General features: G+C 39.5%; 1 protein-coding gene across 3 annotated transcripts in view; it reads right to left on the reverse strand.

Annotated features, from left to right (window-relative positions):
- The window catches only part of gtf3c2 (general transcription factor IIIC, polypeptide 2, beta), a 32199-nt gene extending 11097 nt beyond the window's left edge, over positions 1-21102 (reverse strand). For 2 of the 3 annotated variants that reach the window (XM_074685816.1, XM_074685814.1), the window contains exons 1-13: positions 20821-21102; positions 20053-20160; positions 17793-18465; positions 17556-17701; positions 17200-17411; positions 16847-16935; positions 16624-16701; positions 16045-16146; positions 15609-15836; positions 15339-15450; positions 14896-15013; positions 369-400; positions 97-226 (exon numbers count right to left, since the gene is read on the reverse strand). In XM_074685816.1, coding sequence (XP_074541917.1) covers positions 97-226; positions 369-400; positions 14896-15013; positions 15339-15450; positions 15609-15836; positions 16045-16146; positions 16624-16701; positions 16847-16935; positions 17200-17411; positions 17556-17701; positions 17793-18465; positions 20053-20077 — 1945 coding nt within the window. In that variant the 5' untranslated portion in view covers positions 20078-20160; positions 20821-21102. The remainder of the gene's footprint in view (positions 1-96; positions 227-368; positions 401-14895; positions 15014-15338; positions 15451-15608; positions 15837-16044; positions 16147-16623; positions 16702-16846; positions 16936-17199; positions 17412-17555; positions 17702-17792; positions 18466-20052; positions 20161-20820) is intronic. The other variant, XM_074685815.1, reaches the window with a different exon arrangement.
- Positions 21103-23321: the final 2219 nt, after the last annotated feature.

Here is a 23321-nt window from a genome sequence, read left to right on the forward strand (position 1 = left end):
GTAGATAAAACCTGAGGCAGTTCAGACCGAGCGTTTGCTTTTCTTTCTTTAAATGGAGCTATTAATCATGCGCATCTCCAAGAAATCAATTCATACCATCATAGAATCCAATAGCCATTATGTTGTGTGGTTTCTCAGGCAGCCAATCCATAGACAGGACCTGACCGCTCTTCTCGTGGTGAGGAGCTCTGAAGGAGCCCAGCTTCAGTGTTAACACCCCTTCTGCCTGTATAAAATAACAGGGGGTTAAAATATCACCAGTAAAATCTATAGTCAAACACTTTATATTTACATGTTCTGCTAGACAGTGTGTGACAAAGTTAACTAGTTTAAAAAGACAGAAAAAGCTCATTTAAAGAGGATCTTACCTTGTATATTGGAAGCTGTTTGTTGACGTTTCCTATAATAGGAATAAGAAATCACTTTAATTGTAGGAACTTTACAAAAGTCAACAGATACCTCAAATATTTTGGTCACATTAAGGCGTAGTTTTCTAAACTTGGAAAAAAAAAAAGGACATTTGTGTTAGGTGGATTTTATCTTTGATGTAACAATGCATAATCTTTTTCTCCTTTTCCTATTTTTTTCATCCTCCTATACCTCTTTTGCTAATACTATATTGATTGTTCCCCTGTTTAACTGTATTTTATTTGTTTGAATTCCCTAAATATGTTCATTTTTTGTGTAAATGTATTGGTATATTTCATTCTTGGAGGGTTTTAGGAGGACCACTCAACAAGCCCCTACTGGTTTTATTGGCCCCTCCTGCACATTTCCTGATGTTAGTTTGTTGCTTTGTTCAGTTTTGTTTTGTTCTTTTACTTAATCGTTAAGTATGATTCATTTTGTGTTTCATTTCTTATATGTGCAAAAAATAAATGAATAAATAAATAATAAACCTCACGATATGATAGGCATCAAGAAACTTGGATAATAATTAGTATCGCGATATATCACAATATTGTGATGAATTGCAATATTCTACACAGTAATCTAAGAAAAAAATAGAGATGTTTTTATAAATCATACGATATTACTCAAATTTTAAAAGGCAAATTAAGTCAAAAATATTTGATGGAAAACAACATTTCTTTCGTATTGTTTTTGAAATCCTGAAAGTGATATACAGGGTTTCATACATACACTTATTTTGGACACATAAAGTGTGTCAAATTTGTCACTTAAACCACTGTGACATCAAAATGATGTTGCAAAGACATTGGTGTAACTGATAAATGTCTCATGGTTTCACCAATGTTACACATAAAAAACCTGATATTGTGTAAAAATGTACTGCGGTTATGACTTAATTATTCTACTGCACTAAAAAAGTTAAACTTAAAACAACCAGCTGACCCAAAAATGGAGAAAAACAATGATGTCTGAAGCATCAAAATCCATATCATCGAGTTTGGGAATATAATAAAAACATATTTTATATACTCTGATTAGAGATGCACAGAACTTGACATTAAACTATGATTTACTCTACAGGGTATAGAAATGTACGATTGAATAGTCATTTCTGTAAGTTCTGAAGCCCTGTTTTAACCAAGCTGCTGTTAAACATTTAAACTTTTTCAGTTTGAACGATTGTCAACCTCAGTAATTCCATATGTAAACATTTTTTGTCTTTTCCCACAGTAGGGCATGCAGTTTATACAAAACACTGATATCGAATCCGTATTGGTATTGGTAGTTACTCAAAGCCCAAGTATCAGTATCGGTATTGGGACATGAAAAGTTGGATTGGTGCATCCCTTACTGATATGACATTTATTAAATAGTCTATGGGCAATACAGAATGGAGTAGCTCTTTGGCGCCATCTACTGCAGTGGAGGTGCGGAAGTTATATTTGACTCCAAACTTGGCAAAGATGTGAATTTTTTTCACAAAAATAATGATACAAAGAGTTGACATTTTGATATTAGTATTAAAGGTGAAAGCATTGTCCTCAAAGAGCACTGTTCTGATCTGCAGAACAAGAGGGGACAAAGACCTAAACTTCCCTGATTTTTATCTGTCAGGACAGGTGGTGAGTGTCAGCACCCAAATAAAGTATCTAGGCCACATCATTACCGATCAAATACATGATGAAGATGACCTGTACAGCCAAAGTTCTATGTTATATGCTCAGACCAATGTGCTGGCCAGTAAATTGTCTTTGTGTACGGATAATGTTAAGAACAATCTCTTCAGAGCATATTGTACTCCTCTTTATACTGCCCCCCTGGGGCTTAGGTTTAAAAAGGCAAGCTTACAAAAACTCAAAATTGCATATAATGATTGTATGAGAGTACTGTTTAAAAACTTTGATGGACCAGTGCAAGAGAGTTGTTTTGTAATGCTCTCATGAGAAACTTAATGCACAAATTTATCTGCCATTCAAAGGACTCACAAAAATTCCATCATTATGACACAGTTCTGTGCGATACCAGTCATCCTTGTGGTAACACTGGTACAGTTGTCTTCTCTAAGTTTGATGTGTCTGACGGAATGCTCTTTATTTTTTTTTAATTACTGTATGTTTATTTTAAATTGACTCTTTGAGTCTGCCAATAAAGGTGATGATGATGATGATGATGATGATGATGATGTGGGATGAGCAGCAGAGCTGAGTATGTGGTTGCACTCATGATATCTTCATGATATCATGATATCTGATATCTTCTTTGCTGGTACCGGACATGCTGACCTGTATTTTCACTTAAGTGAACACTCCACCGTACTACTGCACCTGCTGACCAAACAGACTGACTGATGTGACGGACTTTCTCCGTAGCTCCTGCACTGCTGGAGTTAAAAATGACTGGACGTTAAGCACCACTTTAAAAGTCATTCTGCAGAGCCTGCCCTGACAATCACTGTTGGCTTTAATAAATGTAAAATCCAATAACTAAAAAAAAAGGTGTCAGACTGTTCCCCATCATTAGTTTTCTTTCTCCCCCCAGTTTAGATCAGTGAGACTTCAGATCAATACACTGTCCTCCTCTCCAGACCACACCTTCCATCAACTGGCCTCAGCTTCAGAAAAACACACACTCGTACTTTGACATAAACCTGATCTGTACTAAATCACTTCCAGACCATCTCCAGACCCTGGGTAACCCCAGTCTAGTTGTCGGTGGGAGTACTTCATCTTATGTTATCTTATATAAACATGGCTTCCTGAAGCTGAGATCAAATGTAAAGAGGGCTGACACCTTGTTTGCTTTGATGAATAATTATGTTATTACATATTGCATTTTCCTTTATTCCTCCCAAGTGATCTTTGTTGACAGAAGACTCAGTTTCACAGAAAGTATAAGTTACACCAAAGCTTTACTCTAACTCTACTTGAACCCTGTTTACAACCAGCTTAAGGCGGGATCACAGAGTGTACAGGTAAGTTATTTCAAACTGGGGTGCTAAGTAGGGCTAACATTAGCTCGCACCACCACTTTACATTGCTCAGGCAAAGATGTTATACCCCAGTTTAATCAGACACCACCTTATCTCCAGTCATCCAAATATTGACAAATTTTCTTGCAATTAACAGGCCTAAAGTCTTGATGCAGATTTGCAGAAGACATATAAAGGAACGGTAGCTGTTTTTTTTTCATAATTCTGCCAAATCAATAATTTTTCATTGCCTTGCACAGGACAGTTCATTCTGCAGAATAATACAAATTAAAGAAGGGGTATTATGCTTTTCCCCTTTTTCCTCAAACTGTTGTTTTAAGCCCCGTTTCCACCAAGCAGCCCAGTTTGGATCAGCACAGTTTGGTTCACAGTTTGGATCAGGCAAAGTCTGATCCTGTTTGTGTTTCCACAGCCAACGAGGCCCCCAGTGGTGGGCGGTGTGTAAGCTGGACGGAGATAGCCGGGTCAGTTACGTAATAGCGTGACACCATAGCTGTGCAACACAGTGTACCCTGCTAATAAATCCAACGAAAAAGAAAAACCCAACACAATAAACAAAGAGCAGACATCCAGCAATTCATCTTCTTTGTGACTGCCATGTCTTTAAACTTTGTTTCTGAGGAGGCTGTGGCTGTCGTACGGTAAGTGACAATCCTTTTGACCAATCAACAGACTGCAGCATTGTAGCTCCACCTTCTGGAATCAGATTGGTATGTCTGACACCTGGGGTTATCTTGCGATTCCATTCTATTGCGATTTTTGGGGTGCTGATTCGATTTAAATTGTAATTCTTTGATATTTACAATTTTTGCGATTTTTAGTTTGCTTTTTTAACACCAGACCATGTGAAAAAGTTAAATGATGATGATAATGTCTACAGACTACATCAGGAGCCATATTTTCCCATAGATGCACATCACATGAGTCAGAGAGAAACATTTCACCCTCTGCTGGAGGAAAGTGGTAACATCTTTCCAATCCAGTTTATAAACAAAGACTGAGGGCTGCACAGTGGTGCAACAGTTAGCGCTGCAGCCTCACAGCAAGAAGGTCATTGGTTCGATTCCTAACTTGGCCAGTGGGCCTTTCTGTGTGGAGTTTGCATGTTTGCCCCATGCATGCGTGGGTTCCCTCCCACAGTCCAAAAACATGCCTGGCAGGTTAATTGGTCACTCTAAATTGTCTGTAAGTGTAGTGCGTGCGTGAAAGGTTGTCTGTCTCTGTGTCAGCCCTGTGATTGACTGGTGACCAGTCCAGGGTGTACCCTGCCTCTCACCCTATGACAGCTGGGATAGGCTCCAGCCACCCACGACTGATAAGTGGTTCGGAAAATGAATGAATGAATGAACAAAAATTGAAATAAAGAATTTGAATCCCAAAAATGACTTTTTGATAAATAATCCCCATTTTGATACAACCAAACTAAAAATACAGATAGATCGTATAATGATTTCTTCTCCCACCCCTACAGTACGGTTTGGTAATTTGGAGACCTGTCCTGGGATTAGTCAGTGGAAACACCACAAAATGTAGGCCGTACCTAGACAAATAGAACTGAACCACTTGGTGGAAACCAAGATTTAGAAAACTCAGCCCCCGTCTGAAATCCTTTGTTTGAGCTCTCTTTAAGGCTGACTGTGCCACAAACCCCCTTTCTTCTGATTGGCCAGCCCTCTGAAGGCCTGTCAGGGGCAGAGCTATTGGTGGTCCTTAGAGTTTGAGGCTTACTCCTTCAATGTGTCATAAACTAGTTAATACAGCTCATATGATGACCTCAACATTTCAGCAAGTCTTGTGAGGATCTTGTGCTAGTTTCTTTAAAACAGGCCCACCGACAGATTCAGGGATTTCTACCAAACATGAATATGAAGCTGTTTGAAAATCTACACGCGTTAAGTATGAACATCCAGCATTGTTATTTTATCCCCATGTTTAGAATATGAGAAGGCAGAAATACCTCTCTTTAAAAGATCACAAACAGATGTAGCACCAGGCTGTGTGTAAACTACCATGAGAAGAGTCTTCTTGTGACTCACAGTCTGGTGTCTTGTAAGTGATGATGCTAATTAGCTTCACACACAAGGTTTGTGTGTTTTAACTTCCTATGAACCCCTCCTCTCCATCACCCTCCCCGCCCTCTCCCGCTAACGTTTCCGATGACTGACAGAGAGTGGATAGAAGAGGTGTCAGCCACTGGACCCAAAATTCATCGCTTCCAACACTAACAACTGGCTCGGTGATGCATCTTCTTTGTCATTTCAATTATAGATCCTTGTCTGATGGAGAACGGAGCTGTAAATTATGTGCGTTCACTACGCCATCTCACATTCTCGCTTTTGTCTTTTTTCTCCCCCCTTCTCTTTTCACACGCCTCCTCCTCTCTCCTGCCCTCTGATTCTGCAGCTTTAACAGCCTCCTCTTCTCATTCACTCCCTCATTCATTCTGGAGAATAGACGGACAAAGGCCATTTATAATTATCTGTCGCAAAACAGCAGCAAGGCTGAAGGAGAGAGAGACACACACACACACACACCCCCACACACACACCCTGTTTAACCCTGTTCAAGCCTATTTCACCTCTAACCCTTGCAGCTGATACTGGGGAATAATTCCCATCCATGCTCATGTAAGATAGCTAATCTGGATTCAATTAGAGCTCATCATGTCAGAGTGGAAATAGTGAGAGGCTATAAAGCAGTTCACTGGTCATTTTTCACCTGATTAAAGGTGCTCCCACTGTCTCTGGCCTTTCTACAACTCCTAAGAGTCCATTTAAAATACAGTTTTTACCACGTCCTTTAGAAAAGTCCATCTCACCTTTACTATGGACTGCAGCTCAGTGGCTCGGTCTGAAAGAGGATGAATGCCCCAGGGGTGAAGTTTGGCTAATTTTGGGTTGAGAAAGTGTTAGGGTTGAGTATTATACGATAATACCACAATATTACAATATTGTAATATAAATTTCTGCTGATACTAATATCCGATATTAATGTTGCTGTTACGGCTGATAACCGACATTTACCAATAGCAATATTGGTAAAAAAAAACAAAAAACAATCTCGACACAGAAGATGTGTGGAGGTAGTTCAGAGAAAGAGCGGCGGAGAGGATCAAAGGGTGGAGCACCCAAGATGATCTGATGACAACATCATCTGGGTCCAGAAAGATTGTTCAAGATGCTCTGAAAATGGATTGTTCAGGAAATGAGTAATTATCGGCCCACTTTTACACACCAGCCGATACTAATATGTTAAAAAAAAAGACCAACTCTGGCCAATACCAATATTGATACTAATATATTGTGCATTCCTAAAGTAACCAAACTAAAACCCCCCAAAAGTTTAAATGCTGCTGCATTAATGGGGGATCGCTGGGTGTAGATACTCAAAATGATCTGCTTACATACAATAGGGGACTGTCTCTACTGTAACGTCTATCCTTAAAATTAGGGATGCATTGATTTAAACATTTTGGCTGATACTAATACCAATATTAATATTGCTGTCATGGCCCATAGCCGATAATTACCGATATTTACTGATAGTTACCAACATTGATATTGGTGAAAAAAAAATAATCTCAAAGCGGATGATGTGTTGAGGTAGTTCAGAGAGAAAGAGCGTTGCGATCGTGAGAAAAGACGACCCTGGATACCCCTAGGATCAAAGGATGGGGAACAGGAAGAGACATAAAAGAAGAAGATCCACTCTTATTAGGTAGTTTTGGTGTTAACATAGTCATAGAAAACAATATTATTTGGTTATTGAAAGATCATTTAATATGCTTTGAAAATGGCTGGCAGCCAATGAGTTAATATGTGTCGATACCAATACTGATACCGATCTATTGTGCATCCCTAATTGCGATATATTATACTGTTAAAACATTTTTTTTTATCTTGTTGTTTTTGAAATATTGAAAGTGAAATTCAGTGTTTCATAAATACATTTGACTTGAAAACATGAAGTGTGTCAAATTTGTCACTTAAACCGCTGTGACAGTAAACTGTTGCAAAAAAATTAGTGCTGTCGATGATTGAAAAAAATTGTCTAATTAATTACATGATTTGTAATTAATTAATCGAATTAATTGCATTTTGATCTCATATCAGCTTTGGCTGACAGCCAGTGAGTTCACAGTGCATTGACTTTTTACAACATGTTAAATTGCAGTGTAATTAATTAATCTAATTAAAGCCCTAAAACAATATTGGGAGAAAGACGTGGTCAATTGGTGAAACTGATAAATGTCACTTGGTGTAACCAATGTTACTCATAAAAAAGTCATATATTGCTCAAAACATGACTATGATTTTTGTTTTATTGGTCTACTACACAAGAAAACTAAACTTACTATTATTTTAAACTAAATAAGCCAAGAATAGAAAGAATATATTGATGTTCGCTGCTTAATAACCCACATCATCAAGTTAAGAAATAAAATATGTTGAATATACTTTGAGATTATATTTATTATACAGTTTATATGGGCAACATAAAGCAGAGTAGCTCTTCAGCGCCATCTACTGCAATGGAGGTGTGGGAGACCTACTGTACTTCCAACTTACCTAAAATATGAATTTTTATTTTAACAAAAATGTCAATATTCAGAGTTGAAATATCAATATTTTATCACAGGTAATGAGTAAAACTGAAAAGTCTTGTCTTCAGTCTGAGTCTGAGTGTGGATTCTGTCTTCGGAGTAAATTTTAAAGGTTTATTTTATTCGTGCTTGGATCGCACTCAGACCGAAGACCTCAGTTTTCCTCTGTCCCTGTTCAGAATCTCAATTATTAGTCCTCTGTAGCCGTGAGAGTGAATCTCAGTGTGTGTTTCTACGACGGCGTCTTCAAATGTGAGCGCTCTGCAACCTTTCTATCCAATAAGTCCAACCTATGGTTGGGAGCAGGGGGCTGATGGAGTAGCTCTTCAGAGCTGGACTCAATGACCCATAGCTGCAAAATAAAATGGAAAGCATGGGCCATGAAGCACTGGGGAAAACGGAAAAAAGAATGGAAATGTCAGGTTTTATACACGTTTTATGTCCAATATGCGGTGGAAATTTGTCTTAATTGTAAAACCGAGCCAAGTGTAGTACAGTGGAGCCTGTTGCCACCTAATATGCTCCACTTTATTTCTATATTTACACACGAATGACTGTGCAGCAGCTTCTTTTTAATGATGCCCTTAAATCAAAGTGAAAACTATTGTACTTTTTCTTATTCCAGCTTCTTCTGGTGTGAGAAATACAATTAGATGAATAATGAAGCTGGTGATGGTGTTTGATGAAACTTAAATACTCGTTTGGGGAAGTTAATGGAGAAGAATTGAATTTCATGCTATTCAGTGAAGCTCTGGTTAAGACTGGGAGAAGAATCAAACTTGGGAAGAGGCCAGTTTATTTTTTTGTATTTTTTCTTGAAGGTAAAGTTTTAAGAAAAAGAAATATTTAGCAGGAAGATTATAGATGGAAATGCTCCCAGACTCACTCCTACTTAAGGTAGCTACAGTAGCCTCTGAGGACAAATGGTGCCAGAGGTGCAAGATTAGAATGGTTCCCCATCCTAAAACATGTATGTTACTAGTTCCATTCGATGCTCTTGCCGAGACATGGCGGTAAAAGATAGAAGCCTCCATTAAAGGGAAACACACTGTTTTTTTCTTTATTTTTAACCCTGCAAGACATCAACTATTGTAGGCTAATAATACCATGTATCCCTGTCATAGTATTTTGATCCTAAAGGCTTTTTTGGGATCATTTAATAACAAGAAATTTTGTAGCAGTTGCAGATGGGCACTGACCAACAAAATTCTGTCAAAAGAACCGGGTACCGATTCACATAAAACCAAAAGGTACCATGTTTAGGCACCTAAATGCATCCTGTAAGGAAGTGGAAGAGTAGGCAATTTTCCCTGCTGGACATGGACACAGCATTGCAATGTTATATAAATATGGAAGAGAGAAAGAATAAATATGTTAAATTGAAAAAACAATATTTTTGTATTTAACAAATTGGTATTTTTTACCACACAAAGACAAAAAAAGTACTGAAAATTGGAACCAGTGAGTACCGGTACCGATGCCAGGTACCTGGCCATCGGTCCCTCTCGTTTCAAATGTGAAAGGTACCCATCCCTAGTAGTAGTTGATTATTGTCTCGCAATAGTGTGTGATTCTGTATATAAGTATCACATAATGTATTTAAAGTACTGAAAAGACAAGTTGTCAGGAAAACAAGGCAATGATAATGCTACACTTCTCAGTGACAAGTGAGCCACAGCCAACAGATTTGTGCATTTTTAGCAGCATAACCATCACTGCCTATTAGGCGAGTCCAAAACAAAATTCCCTAAGGGGACCATAAAGTATATCATGTCGTGTCATATCATATCGTATCATATCATATCGTATCGTACCGTAGCGTATGGTACTAGGGCTTCACAATATTGAGAAAAAAGGACATTGCAATGTTTTGTTTCCTGCTATATATTTTGCGGTACTCTATAAAGTCTACTGCTTCACTTTGTTTGATTTTGAATTCTCCCTGAACCTTCCTGAAATGATGATAACTAGCTCTCCCCCAATTGCCTCCATCTCTCTGCCTCTCTGAGTGTTATTTATGCTAGCAAAGAGTCCCAATTATGCTGATATCCATCAATAACTAATATTGGTAGTAGCTCAGTCCATAGGAACTTGGGTTTGTAACTAGAAGGTTGCTGGTACAAGTCCCAACAAAGATCAAGATTGGGAATTAAACTGATAGCTGAAAAGGTGTTGGCACAATTTCCTGAGCACTGTCAAAGTGCCCTAGAGCAAGGTACCATACCCTCCAACTGCTCAATGTTGAAGGTGTGATGCCCCCTGTAGTGCCATTAGGTTTGGTGATGTCATCACTTAGGACAAAAGCTTCTGCAAAGTTAAACTGTATTGATTTCAGACTTTTTACCAACTGGCTCCTGCCCAAAGGTTGCGCCATTTAAGTTTCCCTCTGTGACCAAATATTATAATAATATATTTAATACCTATTTAATATGTCACCATGCTGCGTCCTTCCAGCCTGTGGTCTCTTGAGACCTGTTTTCACCAGGTGATTCAGCTTAGTTTGTCACGGTATGGCCTGCATTTTGTGGCATTTCCTTTGACCAAAGCCAGGACAGGTCTTCAAATTACCGACCCGTACCGTCCCACTTTTGGGTTCCCTTCAGTTGGGGTGCCAGACATACCAACCTGACCCCAGAAGGTGGCAGTAGAAACACTACAGCCCATTGATTGGTCGAAAGAATCGTCACTTCCTGTGGGACAGTGTTAGACCATGTTTCAATCTCTAGTCGATCTTCTGATAGATTGCTGGATGTCTCCCATTGATGCTCTTTGTTTACTGTGTCGAGTTTTTCTTCTTTGTTGGATTTATTAGCTGGGCGCGACACTGCTATACCATCACACTATTATGTAGCTGAGGTGGCTATCGACATCTGGCTCACACTCTGTGAACTAAGAAGGGCACAGTTGACTGTACCAAACTGTATTGATCCGTACCGGACCGCTTTGTGGAAATGAGGCTTTTGAAAACCTGCCTCTTGTGGCGCTCGGAGGAAATCAGACAGAAATGAACATAAAGTCACTGAACTTTTCATAACTTTCCGCTCTAAACGACACTGAAAAGCCATCGTGCTGCTGACTGTACGTATTTGAGAGATCTTTGATATTTTATTGGTACATTAAAGGTGGGCAGAAGCCAATACTGTGGCTCCACGAGCAGTTTCCTTCTGCGCAGACTCTCTAGCTGGAATAATGTCACCATGAATCATGCAACAAGGAAAAAAATCTGCAAATTCAGAGAATCCAGAGGCAGCGATAAGAAATGCAAAGGAAGCATCGCTGCAACCTTCACCCTCAAACCTCATTATCACACTGCAAACACACACACACACACACCTGTCACAGCATCCAGTGACGGGGTGTAAAAGGAGGTTGTATCTGCTGTGATGTATAGCGTGTAAAGTGTATGAGTATGTATTTTTTTCAGTCATGTGCTGTCTTCAAATGCTGCAACATCACTCCGATATGGTGTTTAATCAGATAAGCCTGTAGTGCTGTGTAGACGCAGACAAACACACACACATTCACACACACTTACACATGCAGACATACACAGGTTTGTGCATATGATGGATGTGGCAGATAAGCTGCCCATTAATCTCATTCATACAGTTTTCTATCAGCAGAGCCCTGGAGGCGGCTGATGCACTGATCTGAATAGACTCCACCACAGGCTGCAGCATCTATAATGCCAGTGTGAACTCACACTCCTGGAGAGCAGGCTGTGTGTGCATGTGTGTGTTATGGAGTCTTTCAGAGCAGTGATTAACTGTGGCCGTAGTTAAAGCTGCATTAAACAGTCTGATAGAGCCTGGGGATCTGAACATTCAGAGGCAGACAAGGAGACTGAGGGTCTCTGTGGTTATTGAATATGAGAGCTGGACTCGTTAATGATGTCTGTGTCTGACATGACTGATAAGAGCTGTCTGACAGATAAAATACACTCTGACAGGCTGAAAAGTTGTGTATTAAAAGAGGAACTTAGACAGAAAAATTCATTTTTTATCTGGAAGTCAAATAAATCCTCATCATTTTCACAGTGGTTGAAGGAGGTGCTCTCCTTTTTACCTTTAGCTCAGTTACAAGACAAATAAACTTCGACCTGGAGTCTTTTTATAGATCAGGGGCTCTCAAACTTTTTTAGACCATGGGACCCAAGGACCCCCTCATCATTGTAACAATAATTAGCTTAATATTAATACTATTTAACAATGTACTATGTAGCATTTTCGAAAGATAGAATTAGGCTACATTTATTATTTTTAAGTAATTAATTTTGTAAACTTTGAGAAAATGTTGACTCTGAGGCTGTGCTGTGTACAGAGGGTGGACAGGGAGGGTGGTCAGCCCCCTCATGGTCCAATCATTGAAAAACATGGGCTGAAGGGGTCCTTCACACGACAACTGTTTCAGAGTAAAACGCAAAAGTTTTGTTGCGTTTCACCCTTGTGTTTATGGAAATGGCATTTAAGCCGACCTGAAAGACAAACTTTTGACAAACGGCAAATGGTGGGATTTTTCTGAAACGCCACCGACACCGTTGTCGTGTTAACAGTAAGCTGGCGTTTTCAGTGGAAACGCTGATGTCACACTCTGCTTCACACAAGCACACACAACAGGACAACAGTACGGTTGTTACGATCGTAATGAACTACCGTGTTGTGCTTGTGCTGCTCAATCTGCTCAATCTGCTGACTGAACAAAATGTGCATCTGTTGCTCCACTTTTGCACTTATTATTCACCAATACACCAGATGATCGGCCCAACTCTACTTCGGTACTTCTGGACAAGACCGTTATAGCACCAACTACAGGCCTGGCTTACTACAGCATACAGATTTTTTTCACTGCGTTTTAAGATTTTCAGATGAACCGTCGTGTGAATGGGGCCTTAGTGCCCTCTTTGAAACCAAAACGTGCACTGAAGTGCCCTCTTGGGAGCAAAGATGCACGCTAAGGTGACCTCTCGGGAGCCAAAACGTGTGCCTAAAGCTGCGTTTCCACCAAGCAGACCGGTTTGGTTACGCGCGCATTTTGTGGTGTTTCCACTGACTAATCCCGGGACAGATCCCCAAATAACCGAGACGAGCTGTCCCACTTTTTTGGGACCCTTTTGTATGGGTGCCAGACTAAACCAATCCGCTGGGGTAGAGCAACAACACTGCAGACCGTTGATTGGTCAAAAGAATCATCACTTACCGTGCAGCAGCTGCTGCATTTCTCCTGGAGGCACACAGACTTCTCTGAAACAAAGCTTGATTGCTCTTTGTATCAAAGAGGACGAATTGCTGGATGTCTTTTATCTGTGCTCTTTGTTTACTGTTTTAGTTTTAGTGGGGTAAACTGTGTCGTGTTGCTACGGCGTCACACTATTGTTTAACAGATGCGGCTTTCAGCATCCGGCTTTACACGCCCCCTACCACGAGAGGGCACAGTTTGCTGTGGAAACACAAACGGGATCAGGCTTAACTGTACCAAACCATGCCAAACCGCACTGAACCGAACCAGACTGCTTGGTGGTAATGCAGCTGAAGTGACCTCCCGGTTGGCAAAAGTCAATAAACTGTCCTTTTTGGATGAAAAAAACCACATGCTGTATGTACCTTCTTTTCTTTCTTTTTTTCCACCCCTGCTCGGTGCACCAAAGTGTTTTGCAGTTAAGAGGTTTTTTTTCTGTTGTTGCGCACTTTGAAGTGATAGACATGTCACAATCACATAAGAGATGATCCCATGGGACAAAACGAGTGTGTTGGGCAAAAGCTGATTATATTGGTGCAAGAGATCCCAGTTTGTCAATATGCTTTTTCAATGATAAAGTATACTTTTACAATCATTTTTAAATTATTCTGTGGATCCCCAAGCTATGGTATGGAAACACTATTCTAGATTATGTTGAAGGCCCCCCTTTACAATGAATGTATAATTGTACACCAAGCTCATTTACTTGTAACTGCTTTTTGTTTTTACAGATGTGGCTGTGCACAATTTACTATATGTAAGCAAACATAATGATGGTCTAAATACCTCTGTCTAGGTTGGGCCGTTTTTAAGCTTAAGGGGATGGGAGATGTTCCAGGTATTGTTTTGTATTGTTTTTGTTTTCTGTATGTTGTATATGTCTGTTTTAATTGTGAAAAGCAGTAAATAAAGTCTGAAAAAAAAAGAAAAAATCATTTGTTGATGCAAAGAAAGTAAAAAGAATCTCCCTGAACACTATTCATGTTTTTGATCCACTGATCTCAAAGAAATTTCATGTTTTAGGGCTATGTTAGCATGTACAGGAATCTGTGCATGTCAGTTTTGGCGTGTGAAGGAGTATCTTGGCTGAGTAGAGATCAGAGGATTTTGGGAACAGTAACCTAACAGCTTTGAAGAGCCTGAGTCACCAAATGGATCCACGTTATACCAAATTACTCCCAGTGATGTGTGATGCTTCAGAAAGACTGTGGTGTCTGTTGCCTGCCCCCTGTGTGTTAATGTAAGGAAAACACTAACAGTGAAACTCTTCTTACAGAAGATGGAAGGATTTATCTATGAACAGACGCATGAACACATGAAGAGTGGATCTTTTCTTATTTCCTCCTCCGTTTCATTTCATGTTTCTCTCTTTACTCTGGTGTGTAAAGAGCATAGAGGTGTGAAACACCGCAGCAGATCTTTGTGGTGTGGGCTTCAGGGGGATGTGAACAAATCTATAATCCAGCTGTTAAGTTTTACAACGCTGCCATGATGTGAAAACCTGCTTCACTGCAGTCCTGTAACCTCACAGACTACAGCAGGATGAGCATCCACAGCTTTCAGAAAGACAACACTGCCCTCTGCTGACCACATTTGTCTATTTCAGACTATACAAATGTGATTCAGGTATTTACGCAGCTGATTTAGGACTTACCAGAGTCAGCTGACTTCCTGTTGGAGAGCAGTGCTTCAGGATGGGGCAGACTGTAAATGGTGACCACGCTGGTGGAGGATGCAATAGCCAGAAGTCCCAATCTGGGCAGGAGAGGAGCCTTTGGGAGAGAAGGTTTGAATGTTATCACCAGGGATTCTGTGCAGGAAATTCAAGCGCCTTTCATTTGTGTAACAACCAGAAATGCGTAGACTAGAACATCTGAGTAACATACATGCATGGAGTGTCAAAGCTCCCTCTCGAGACACTCTCTGATATAAAAGATATAGCTACCTGTTTCTTATGTAACTGAATACAATGCCATGAGTGATCCCACCCTAGACGAGCATTAAGTTTTCAGCATCCAAATCTAATTCAGTGTCAGCTTTTGATCAGAAAGGATATTACAGTTTTTCAAAGTACTCATGTTGTTGGGAAGATCTCACCTTTCTGTTAGTGTTTGGAGGCTCCCAGCCTCCTGCAGGACACCACTTCAGCTGCCAGATGAAGCCTTTGTCTTGAGCCAAGCCGTAAGACAAGGCTGGTGTGGACTCTGGTCTGCAGAGACAAAAGACACAGAATAAGATATGTGATAAAAAAATACAAAAGAGGGGAAAACAACAGATTCCAAATATAGATGCCTTCTTTTAGGTTAGGCTGCACGTATGAAAGCAAATAAAGTATTCAAAACCCAGACCTGCTCTATTCAGCCGTACCTGCTGCTGGTGTCCAGTTCACATACGTCCCACAGCTGCACAAGCCCATGTCCGGTGTAGGTCTCATTGCAGCAGTGCTTCTCATCCATCCCCCGGTGGCAGGCCAGAGCTAAATACTGAGATGCTGGAGCTCCATCAGGTGTGGGACACCACTCCAAAGCCCAAACCGGCCCGCCTGAAAACAGGAACATGTCCCAGCGGTGTGGGTGAGCAGGTAATGCTGAGAACCTGGTCGGACAAATAAACAAGAGGCTTTAGAAACAAGGAGAAAATGCAAAGTGAGAGTTAAATTTAACTAAGAAAATCTGTTTGACTTCATTCCAGGTCTCCCTGAGTGCCCGTTGTAACATAAACAAATGGATGTGTTGTAAACAAACTTCAGCCTCTCATTGTGTAGTCTTGTAAATGAACAGGAGATCATGATGCCTGGTTAGACCTGCTGAGTCTTTGCAGAGGCTGCTCCTCCTTATTGAGGCCTTCTCTGGACACACTGAAAGCGACTGACTGGAGTTCCCGAGGTAAGTACTTCGGCAAATCCCTAAAACACACAAATGTCACAGAACTCAGTTATAACATGAAGTTTTTTAAACAATAAAAAATTGTTAATAGTTACATCTAGCCTGAAATTATCCAACCTTGGCTCTCTGAGGTTAGATACTTCAATGCATAACATTTATAAAAGGTTTGATTAAGATGACTTTATTAATCCCTGAAGAGCAATTCAATTTGCAGTTTACCCTGATTTATTGAAATATTTAGTGAATAAAAACAAACAAATGCAAAACATACACAGCTGCAGACATCTTCATTCACATTCACCTGTCAGCACCAACAGATCAGCACTTAATACAGTAAATAAAAGAAAAGTAAGTAAGACACTCCAAATAAGCATAAACCAAAAGTCAGTTTTAGTTTACTGCTCAGGGATCTCGGGGGGGGGGCACTTGGAATCTGTTAATCTATTAAAAGCTGGATTAACACAGGTCAACAGAGACAAGAACTAAAGCTGAAGTACCTTTCTGGTACTGGCTGCCAGTGACTGTTAGAAGGTATCCACTCTGGAAACACCCAGCTGCTGAAGTGCTCTTCTCGGCTGGAAAAGAGACACACAGTTGGTCTGAATTCCTGATATTGTTTGCATCGTCATATTTCAATCCTCTCTTATCTTTTCTCATATGGTTTGAAAAAAATAACACAATTTCAACCATTGCACCCACTTTCTGATTGGAGCAACTCACAATTTCTTGGTGGCCTCAGCAGACTTCACCACAGGGAGCATCATGTTTACGGGGAGCCCGTTGGGACCTCTAGTTCCCTTGTAGGACAACTGCAGGACAGAGAGGGATGGGTTGAGCTGTTTTTCAAACATTGAAGGTTTAGGTTCTAATAAATTTATCCCAGATTTGATCTAAGTCATGTTGATTAATTACTTGATTCTTGTTAAAATAAGATGTGGTTAAAGGAAAACCGAAGGCTTCATGTCACAACATCTAACAACATGCAACATGCAGTGTGATCACAGCGAACAAGACTTCAAGCATCAGATTTTGGTCCAATGAAAACTCTGAAACGTAACAGACAAAATACACACAGTGGTTCTTTTGACGGGAGTAGCTGTTGAACGTTTATCATTTCTATTCATCCACAACTCAGACTCAGAGTCGTTGGCCTCCTTTTCAAACTCTTCGTCTTCATCGTCAACGTTATCCTCCTCGTCCTCCATTTCTTTAGCATCTGGAACGAAGTCTTCATCGTCTGGAGGATCGGAGTTGCAACGCTTCCTCCTTTGACCCCTGGACTCTACTGGAAGTTCAACAAATCAGAGAACACACGGTCTCAACCTTACAATCTGATGAAACGCTTCAAAAAGATCAACAAGGTTTCAGCAGATTATGTGAAGTTTTGAAAACATTGCACTGGGTTAACCCTGAAGTTTTTTTACGGTACCTTTGTTCCCTTTTAGACTTTTCTGTGCTTCGCCTGTATGTGATTCTGTTTTGCTTGTATCATCGTTTCTTTCTCCCTGGGGAGCGACCTCATCACCGGGATGGGAGAACACTTCCTGAGCCAAGCAGTGCAGATACTTCAAAGCCCTGGAAAAAATCATTCCAGTGTTTTGTTACAGAATTACTACCATGATCTCTGAAGAAGATATAAAATAAAATCAGAGGACGTGTAACTCACGCTTTAGCAGCACTCCTCCTGCGTCGTCCCCCTGGTTGGATCTCCTCCTCTTCCTCCTCATAAGGTGGTGGTTCCACAACAGGTTCTACTTTCTGCACAGGCTGCTTCCTCACATATTTCCTCTTGGGCTTTGGTGTCCCATTCTCCTGCTGCACCGCTTCGACACCACCACCCTCCTCCCCGTCACATGGTGGTGGTTCTACAACAGGTTCTACTTTCTGCACAGGCTGCTTCCTCACATATTTCCTTTTTGGTTTTGGTGTCCCATTCTCCTGCTGCTCTGCTTCAACAACTCCACCCTCTATAGGTTGTACCCCTTCATCAGTGGCAGGAGTTTTTTTCACAGGAGTCGCTTTTGTCTTTCTAGAGCTGTTTGCCTTTTTCGGAGTTTCCTTAGAAATAACTCCATCGCACTCTGGAGATGTTTGGACGTTTGCTTCATCTTCCCCGTCTGCGGCCTCTTGTGTGTCATTTTTAGCTTTGCTCTTCCTTGTAGGAGTCTTTTTAACAGTTACTCCTCTTCCTCCTCTCGGGCTAACTTTGGGTGTATTTTTCTGCACTTCAGATGTATCCTCAGTCTCGAAATCAAAATATTTGGGATTTTTCTTACGTTGCCGTCCCTTGGAGGTGGGTGCTAAAAAATCTGATGGCTGCTCTGATGGCTGCTCTTGCCCTGAGAAGAGAGAAGAGTTATCACTCTACAGGTGGATAGTATATAGTTATCAATTAAAGCCATTTGATTAGGTAATCAAAAATTAATTTACACTCAACGCAAATAATCTACTTTTTTACTCTGATATGGAACTTTTGTATTTCTAAATCATGACCTAATTCCACCCTCTGCCATCTTGGCTAAGCGATTAACTGCACTGCCCCCTAAACACAAGGTCATAGATTCAACCCCTCCATGCTACAGCTCACTAGGAATGAAATCAGTCTTAAAATTGCTCCTGCAGTTACAGTCACCAGTAAGGATATGAATTAATCATACATTTTGTTGAACTTGACGAAGCAATCTCCATGATGTAAATGCTGACATGCACCACCTGATATGAAAAGTCAATTCAACCTTATTTTAACATCATCATGCACGTTGTAATTATTTTGCATTTTACTAAGCTTCTCGATTAGCATTTACATTGTTTTACAAATTATTGATGACATGTTTGTCCAGTTTGGGACTATAGAATAGAAAAGAGAAAAGGTGACAATATTCCAAATCTGTCACATTAATAATCCAGTGTAAGCCTTCAAGTAGGGATGGGAATTGAAAACCAGTGCCTGTTGAGAATCGATACAAAATGTTTCAATCCGTCGATATTGTTAGCCTTTGTGCTTAACGATTCCCTTAACAATTCTTTACATTGTGCTGGAGCCACCAGGTCTCACGTCGACTATTCTGCTGCAGCTATATTAGCTTTGCAGTGAGATAACGTTTCCAAAGAAAACTCAGGATTTTCAGCTTGAAGTTTTACTGAAGAACTGGCTTCATAAAGAAATTTACATTACTCTCTCTCAAGAGATTAATATTCAGTACATTTAAAACGGTATAAATCACCTTATTTACCAGAATAACAAAATAGCACAAGCTTCATGCTATCGTATATGGGAAACTGCATTGATATGCTAGCAGTTAGCATACATCACTATAACTTCAGGTTCAGAATAGAATTTCAAGCTTGCATCACAGAAACATATCACATCAACTCCGTAAAAAATACTGAGAATTTCAAATGTAACAGACAATTAAAAGGCTCATGGCTGACTTCATAACTATGGAAAGCTTCCAAACAACTTAAACGATTGCTATAACCACTTTGAGACACTAGATGGCCTACTTGAATTATTAATGTATTACAACACAGTACATCAATGTAACATTGTGTGCAATTTTTACCTGTTTCTGTATAATTATGCCCAGAAATATCCAGACTCAGAGACCAATTACATTTTATTTACTTACAGTATAAACTTAATTAAATGTTGTTACCACAGAAAACCCGTAAAGCTACTTTTTGTACCAAGAAAATTCACAATAGCAATTGATAAGGGAATCGATAAAAAAATCAGATCAATAAGCAAAATTTATAAGTGCATCAGTAGTGAAAAAATCTTGTCAATTCCCATCCCTACCTTCAAGTCGGCATGTCTCTCCATATTTGAGCAACTCTGCCCTTAATTCTTCTCACGTATTTTTTTAATTTTTCAAATTAAACTTTAATAATTAAGTCACAGCAGGATAAAAGATGGTATTGTCAACCTTGTCCAGAGTCACTGGGATCCATAGGGTTTGTGTTGCTGTGGTTGTCTTGGTAGATGCTTCCTCATGTGTGGGGAAAGTTTCTTCTCAGGTTTGCTCCTCTTTCTGCTAAACAGAAAAGACAGACATTAACCTTATTCTATTAGCAAAATCATAGTTTTGGTAAGTATAATATCTTACAGTACACGTTGACAGGACACATGCAGAAGGCTAATGTAATATTCCGTCACATTTTACTGATTTAAAGTTGTCACTTGAGACTGAACACCCTTTTAGGACGACAACTCACAGAAACTGAATTTTTCCGTTTCATTTACATGGTTCAAAATCTTGCAAAATGAATTACAGGGGTTTAAAGCTACTGTCCTGGAAACGTGGAGACGCGACAGCCGTTGGTTATGACAGGCAGACCAAATCCTATTCAGTGTTAGCACTATTTTCCGTAAAGACCTGTGTTTCTTGATAATACAGTCACTAATATATTAAAATCTGGTTTACTTGTATCCTTCAATAAATTCGGCACATCTTTTTACCACCAAACATGCTGGTTTACTGTATTAAACACTCCGGTTGTTGGTTTATTTACCAGTGACACATCTTTTTGTAGCCACGCTATCAAGCTAACACTACCCAGCTAGCTAATGCTAACCGGCTAAAGTGGCAGTTGACACATGAATATAGTTACAGTTGAGAACTTTTACACTTTTTAGACCAGGTATTAACGGTCAAAAAGTTATAAAATTATTACAGGCACCATTAAAAACTCACCATGCGAGGGGTTGAAGCTTCTTCCCCAGTGGCGAAGGCTGAATCGCCTCGTACCGAATCCGGTAAACCAGACCCCGACCACACGGGATCGAATCCCAATCTCCGCTACCTTAACGGGCGCTGTTGATAGTTACCGGAGCTACTCACGCATATCCTCGCCATAGATAAGTTCCGTATTCTTTCTTGAGCGGTAAAATATACGAACCAGTCGCATAGGATTCAGACATTGAGGTTTCTGAAAGTCACATTACGCTTACATCAGCCCGCCATGTTACTGTACGAGCTTTGTGACCCACACCGCCCCCTATCAGTCCAACGCAACATTACACAATCAAACAGTGTTACAATTTTGTTTGAGCATGCGCATTTCAGCCATAATTACCACCTTCCAAGCATAATAATTCAGTCATAATAATCAAGCAGAAGTCATTGTCTCGTTGTTAAAAAGTCCTGAAAAACAATCATTACCGTGATGAAGACACAAAGCACAAAATTCCAGGAATTAAACTTTAATATTCTGTGATTATAACACTGCTGGTACTATGAAATAGCAGCACATAAGTCCTAAAAAACATCATATTAAATGTACAGGTTTTAAATGCAGAGCTGGCTGAAACCAATGGATAGAAAAAATGTTGCACAAATGGTAAAATTAAGTGCTTTCTGAATGCGTTTACAAATGATGTAAGACTATAAACTCACTCTTTGTTCAAACCTGGCCTGGGTAAAATAAGTTGTAAGGTTTCAGTTTGGTTGCATTGTCGCAAAATTTGAGAACAATTTTACATCACTTTGATTTTTCATTGGATTCACATGGCGTCTTTAATTTAAAAGTACAATTTAAAAATACCCATTTTCTGCATGACATCCAAGAAAGGGCCGACTCAAAGTCTACACAAATACTGTATGAGGGAATCCTGGTTTGTAACGCAAAGCATTTAAAGGAAAATGAAATCTGTTGCCTCTTTAGCACCTACAGAAGACAAAAACTTGTCTATTGGCACTTGAAAACAGAAAAAAACAACAATCGCATCTTTTTGTTTAAGCTTAATCTGAATATCTGTACTTTCTTCCAGTATTTAGATGCAGAAATGCTACTGTGGATTCAGTACCACAAAGAAAAGTTGGACACATGTCTCATAACTAAATAAGAGGTTTCAGCTATGGGACGATGGCTGCTCTATGGCTGCACTCGTGAAATGTGTAAATGCTCAGCGATACTTTCTGCGCATAGTGTATGTGAGGTTTGATCCAGGTTTGGTCACAAGCAGAAGTGCACATGGGAAGTATTTAAACAGTGAGGGAAAGATCACACTTGGAAACTTTAACTTTTCAAACTAAAAGTGTTGGAGAGCTTTTGATCATCAGGAAAACAAAAAAAAAACATGTAAAACTGTGAATTCTGAACTGCTCCTCACGTTGTTGGAAATGCTTGTTGCTGTTTTTTAACCTAAGCACAGACTGCTCTTCTTAAAGGCATCAGAAGTATAATAAAGTCTAAAGCATTGAATCCAAACCAGGTAATTATATTAACAGGATATTTTTCCACGATGTTTGTTAAAACAGTCAAAAGTGCAAAATTGGGGACAGAACAAAAATACATTCACAAATAAAAAAACTGGTAAAAGGACAAAAAAGAGTTGGTTAACCATCTCAAACAAATGACAAACATCCTTCCTTTACAACATTGTTTCAGATACAAAACACAGAGTACATAAAGACTAGGCTACATGCTGTTGGATAAATATCCTGTGAGGCTGATAAAAACAAATGTACAGAAGCAAAGATGAAAGTAAGAATAAATCCTTCATGTTAAATGTGTGATTTGCTCCTTCATCCATGTCAGTGTATTTCTGTAGCAGGTATTAAATACAATCAAATTAGTAGTAATGAAGAGCAAATTATCTTTGTTTTCATACTTTTTGTTTTGCAGCTCCTAAAATAAGTTCCATTAGTGTGAGTTACTTTTCAACTTTGAAATTGAAAGTCATCTTAAAGACCCTTCCAGTGTGTTCAAACAAAACTAGGGTGTTCCTTATGAAATTACAATTAATGATGTCAGTGCAAGCTATGGCCTTTAAAGCTAAACAAACAGCCTCTGCTAAGGAAATGCAGAGACGATGACGTTTTAAGGAAATGAAAGCAAATGGACCATGAGTCGAAATTCAAATGAAGGACATAAAAAAATCTTGAAGTGCAACTTTAAAACAAGGAACAGCTTCACTTTTTTTCAAGATGTAGGCGATCTTTAAGAATTTTTGCATTGTGTTGATTCTGGCGCCCCCTGTGGAAAAAGTGGTTCCCTTAAGGGATGTTCTGATCAGATCACGTTTGGAAATCAGGTTCATGGTTACAGACTCAACTGGAATCGGACTTCACATCCCGATCAAAGGTCGAAAAAAAAAAAAAAGTAAAAAATAAATAAATAAATTTTATATGTATATATAAATATATATATATATATATATATATATATATATATATATATATATATATATATA

This window comes from Halichoeres trimaculatus, unplaced genomic scaffold (genome assembly GCF_033239565.1).
Source record: "Halichoeres trimaculatus isolate MK-OKI-2021-1 unplaced genomic scaffold, fHalTri1.1 fHalTri1_scaffold_13, whole genome shotgun sequence".
NCBI lineage: Eukaryota > Metazoa > Chordata > Actinopteri > Labriformes > Labridae > Halichoeres > Halichoeres trimaculatus.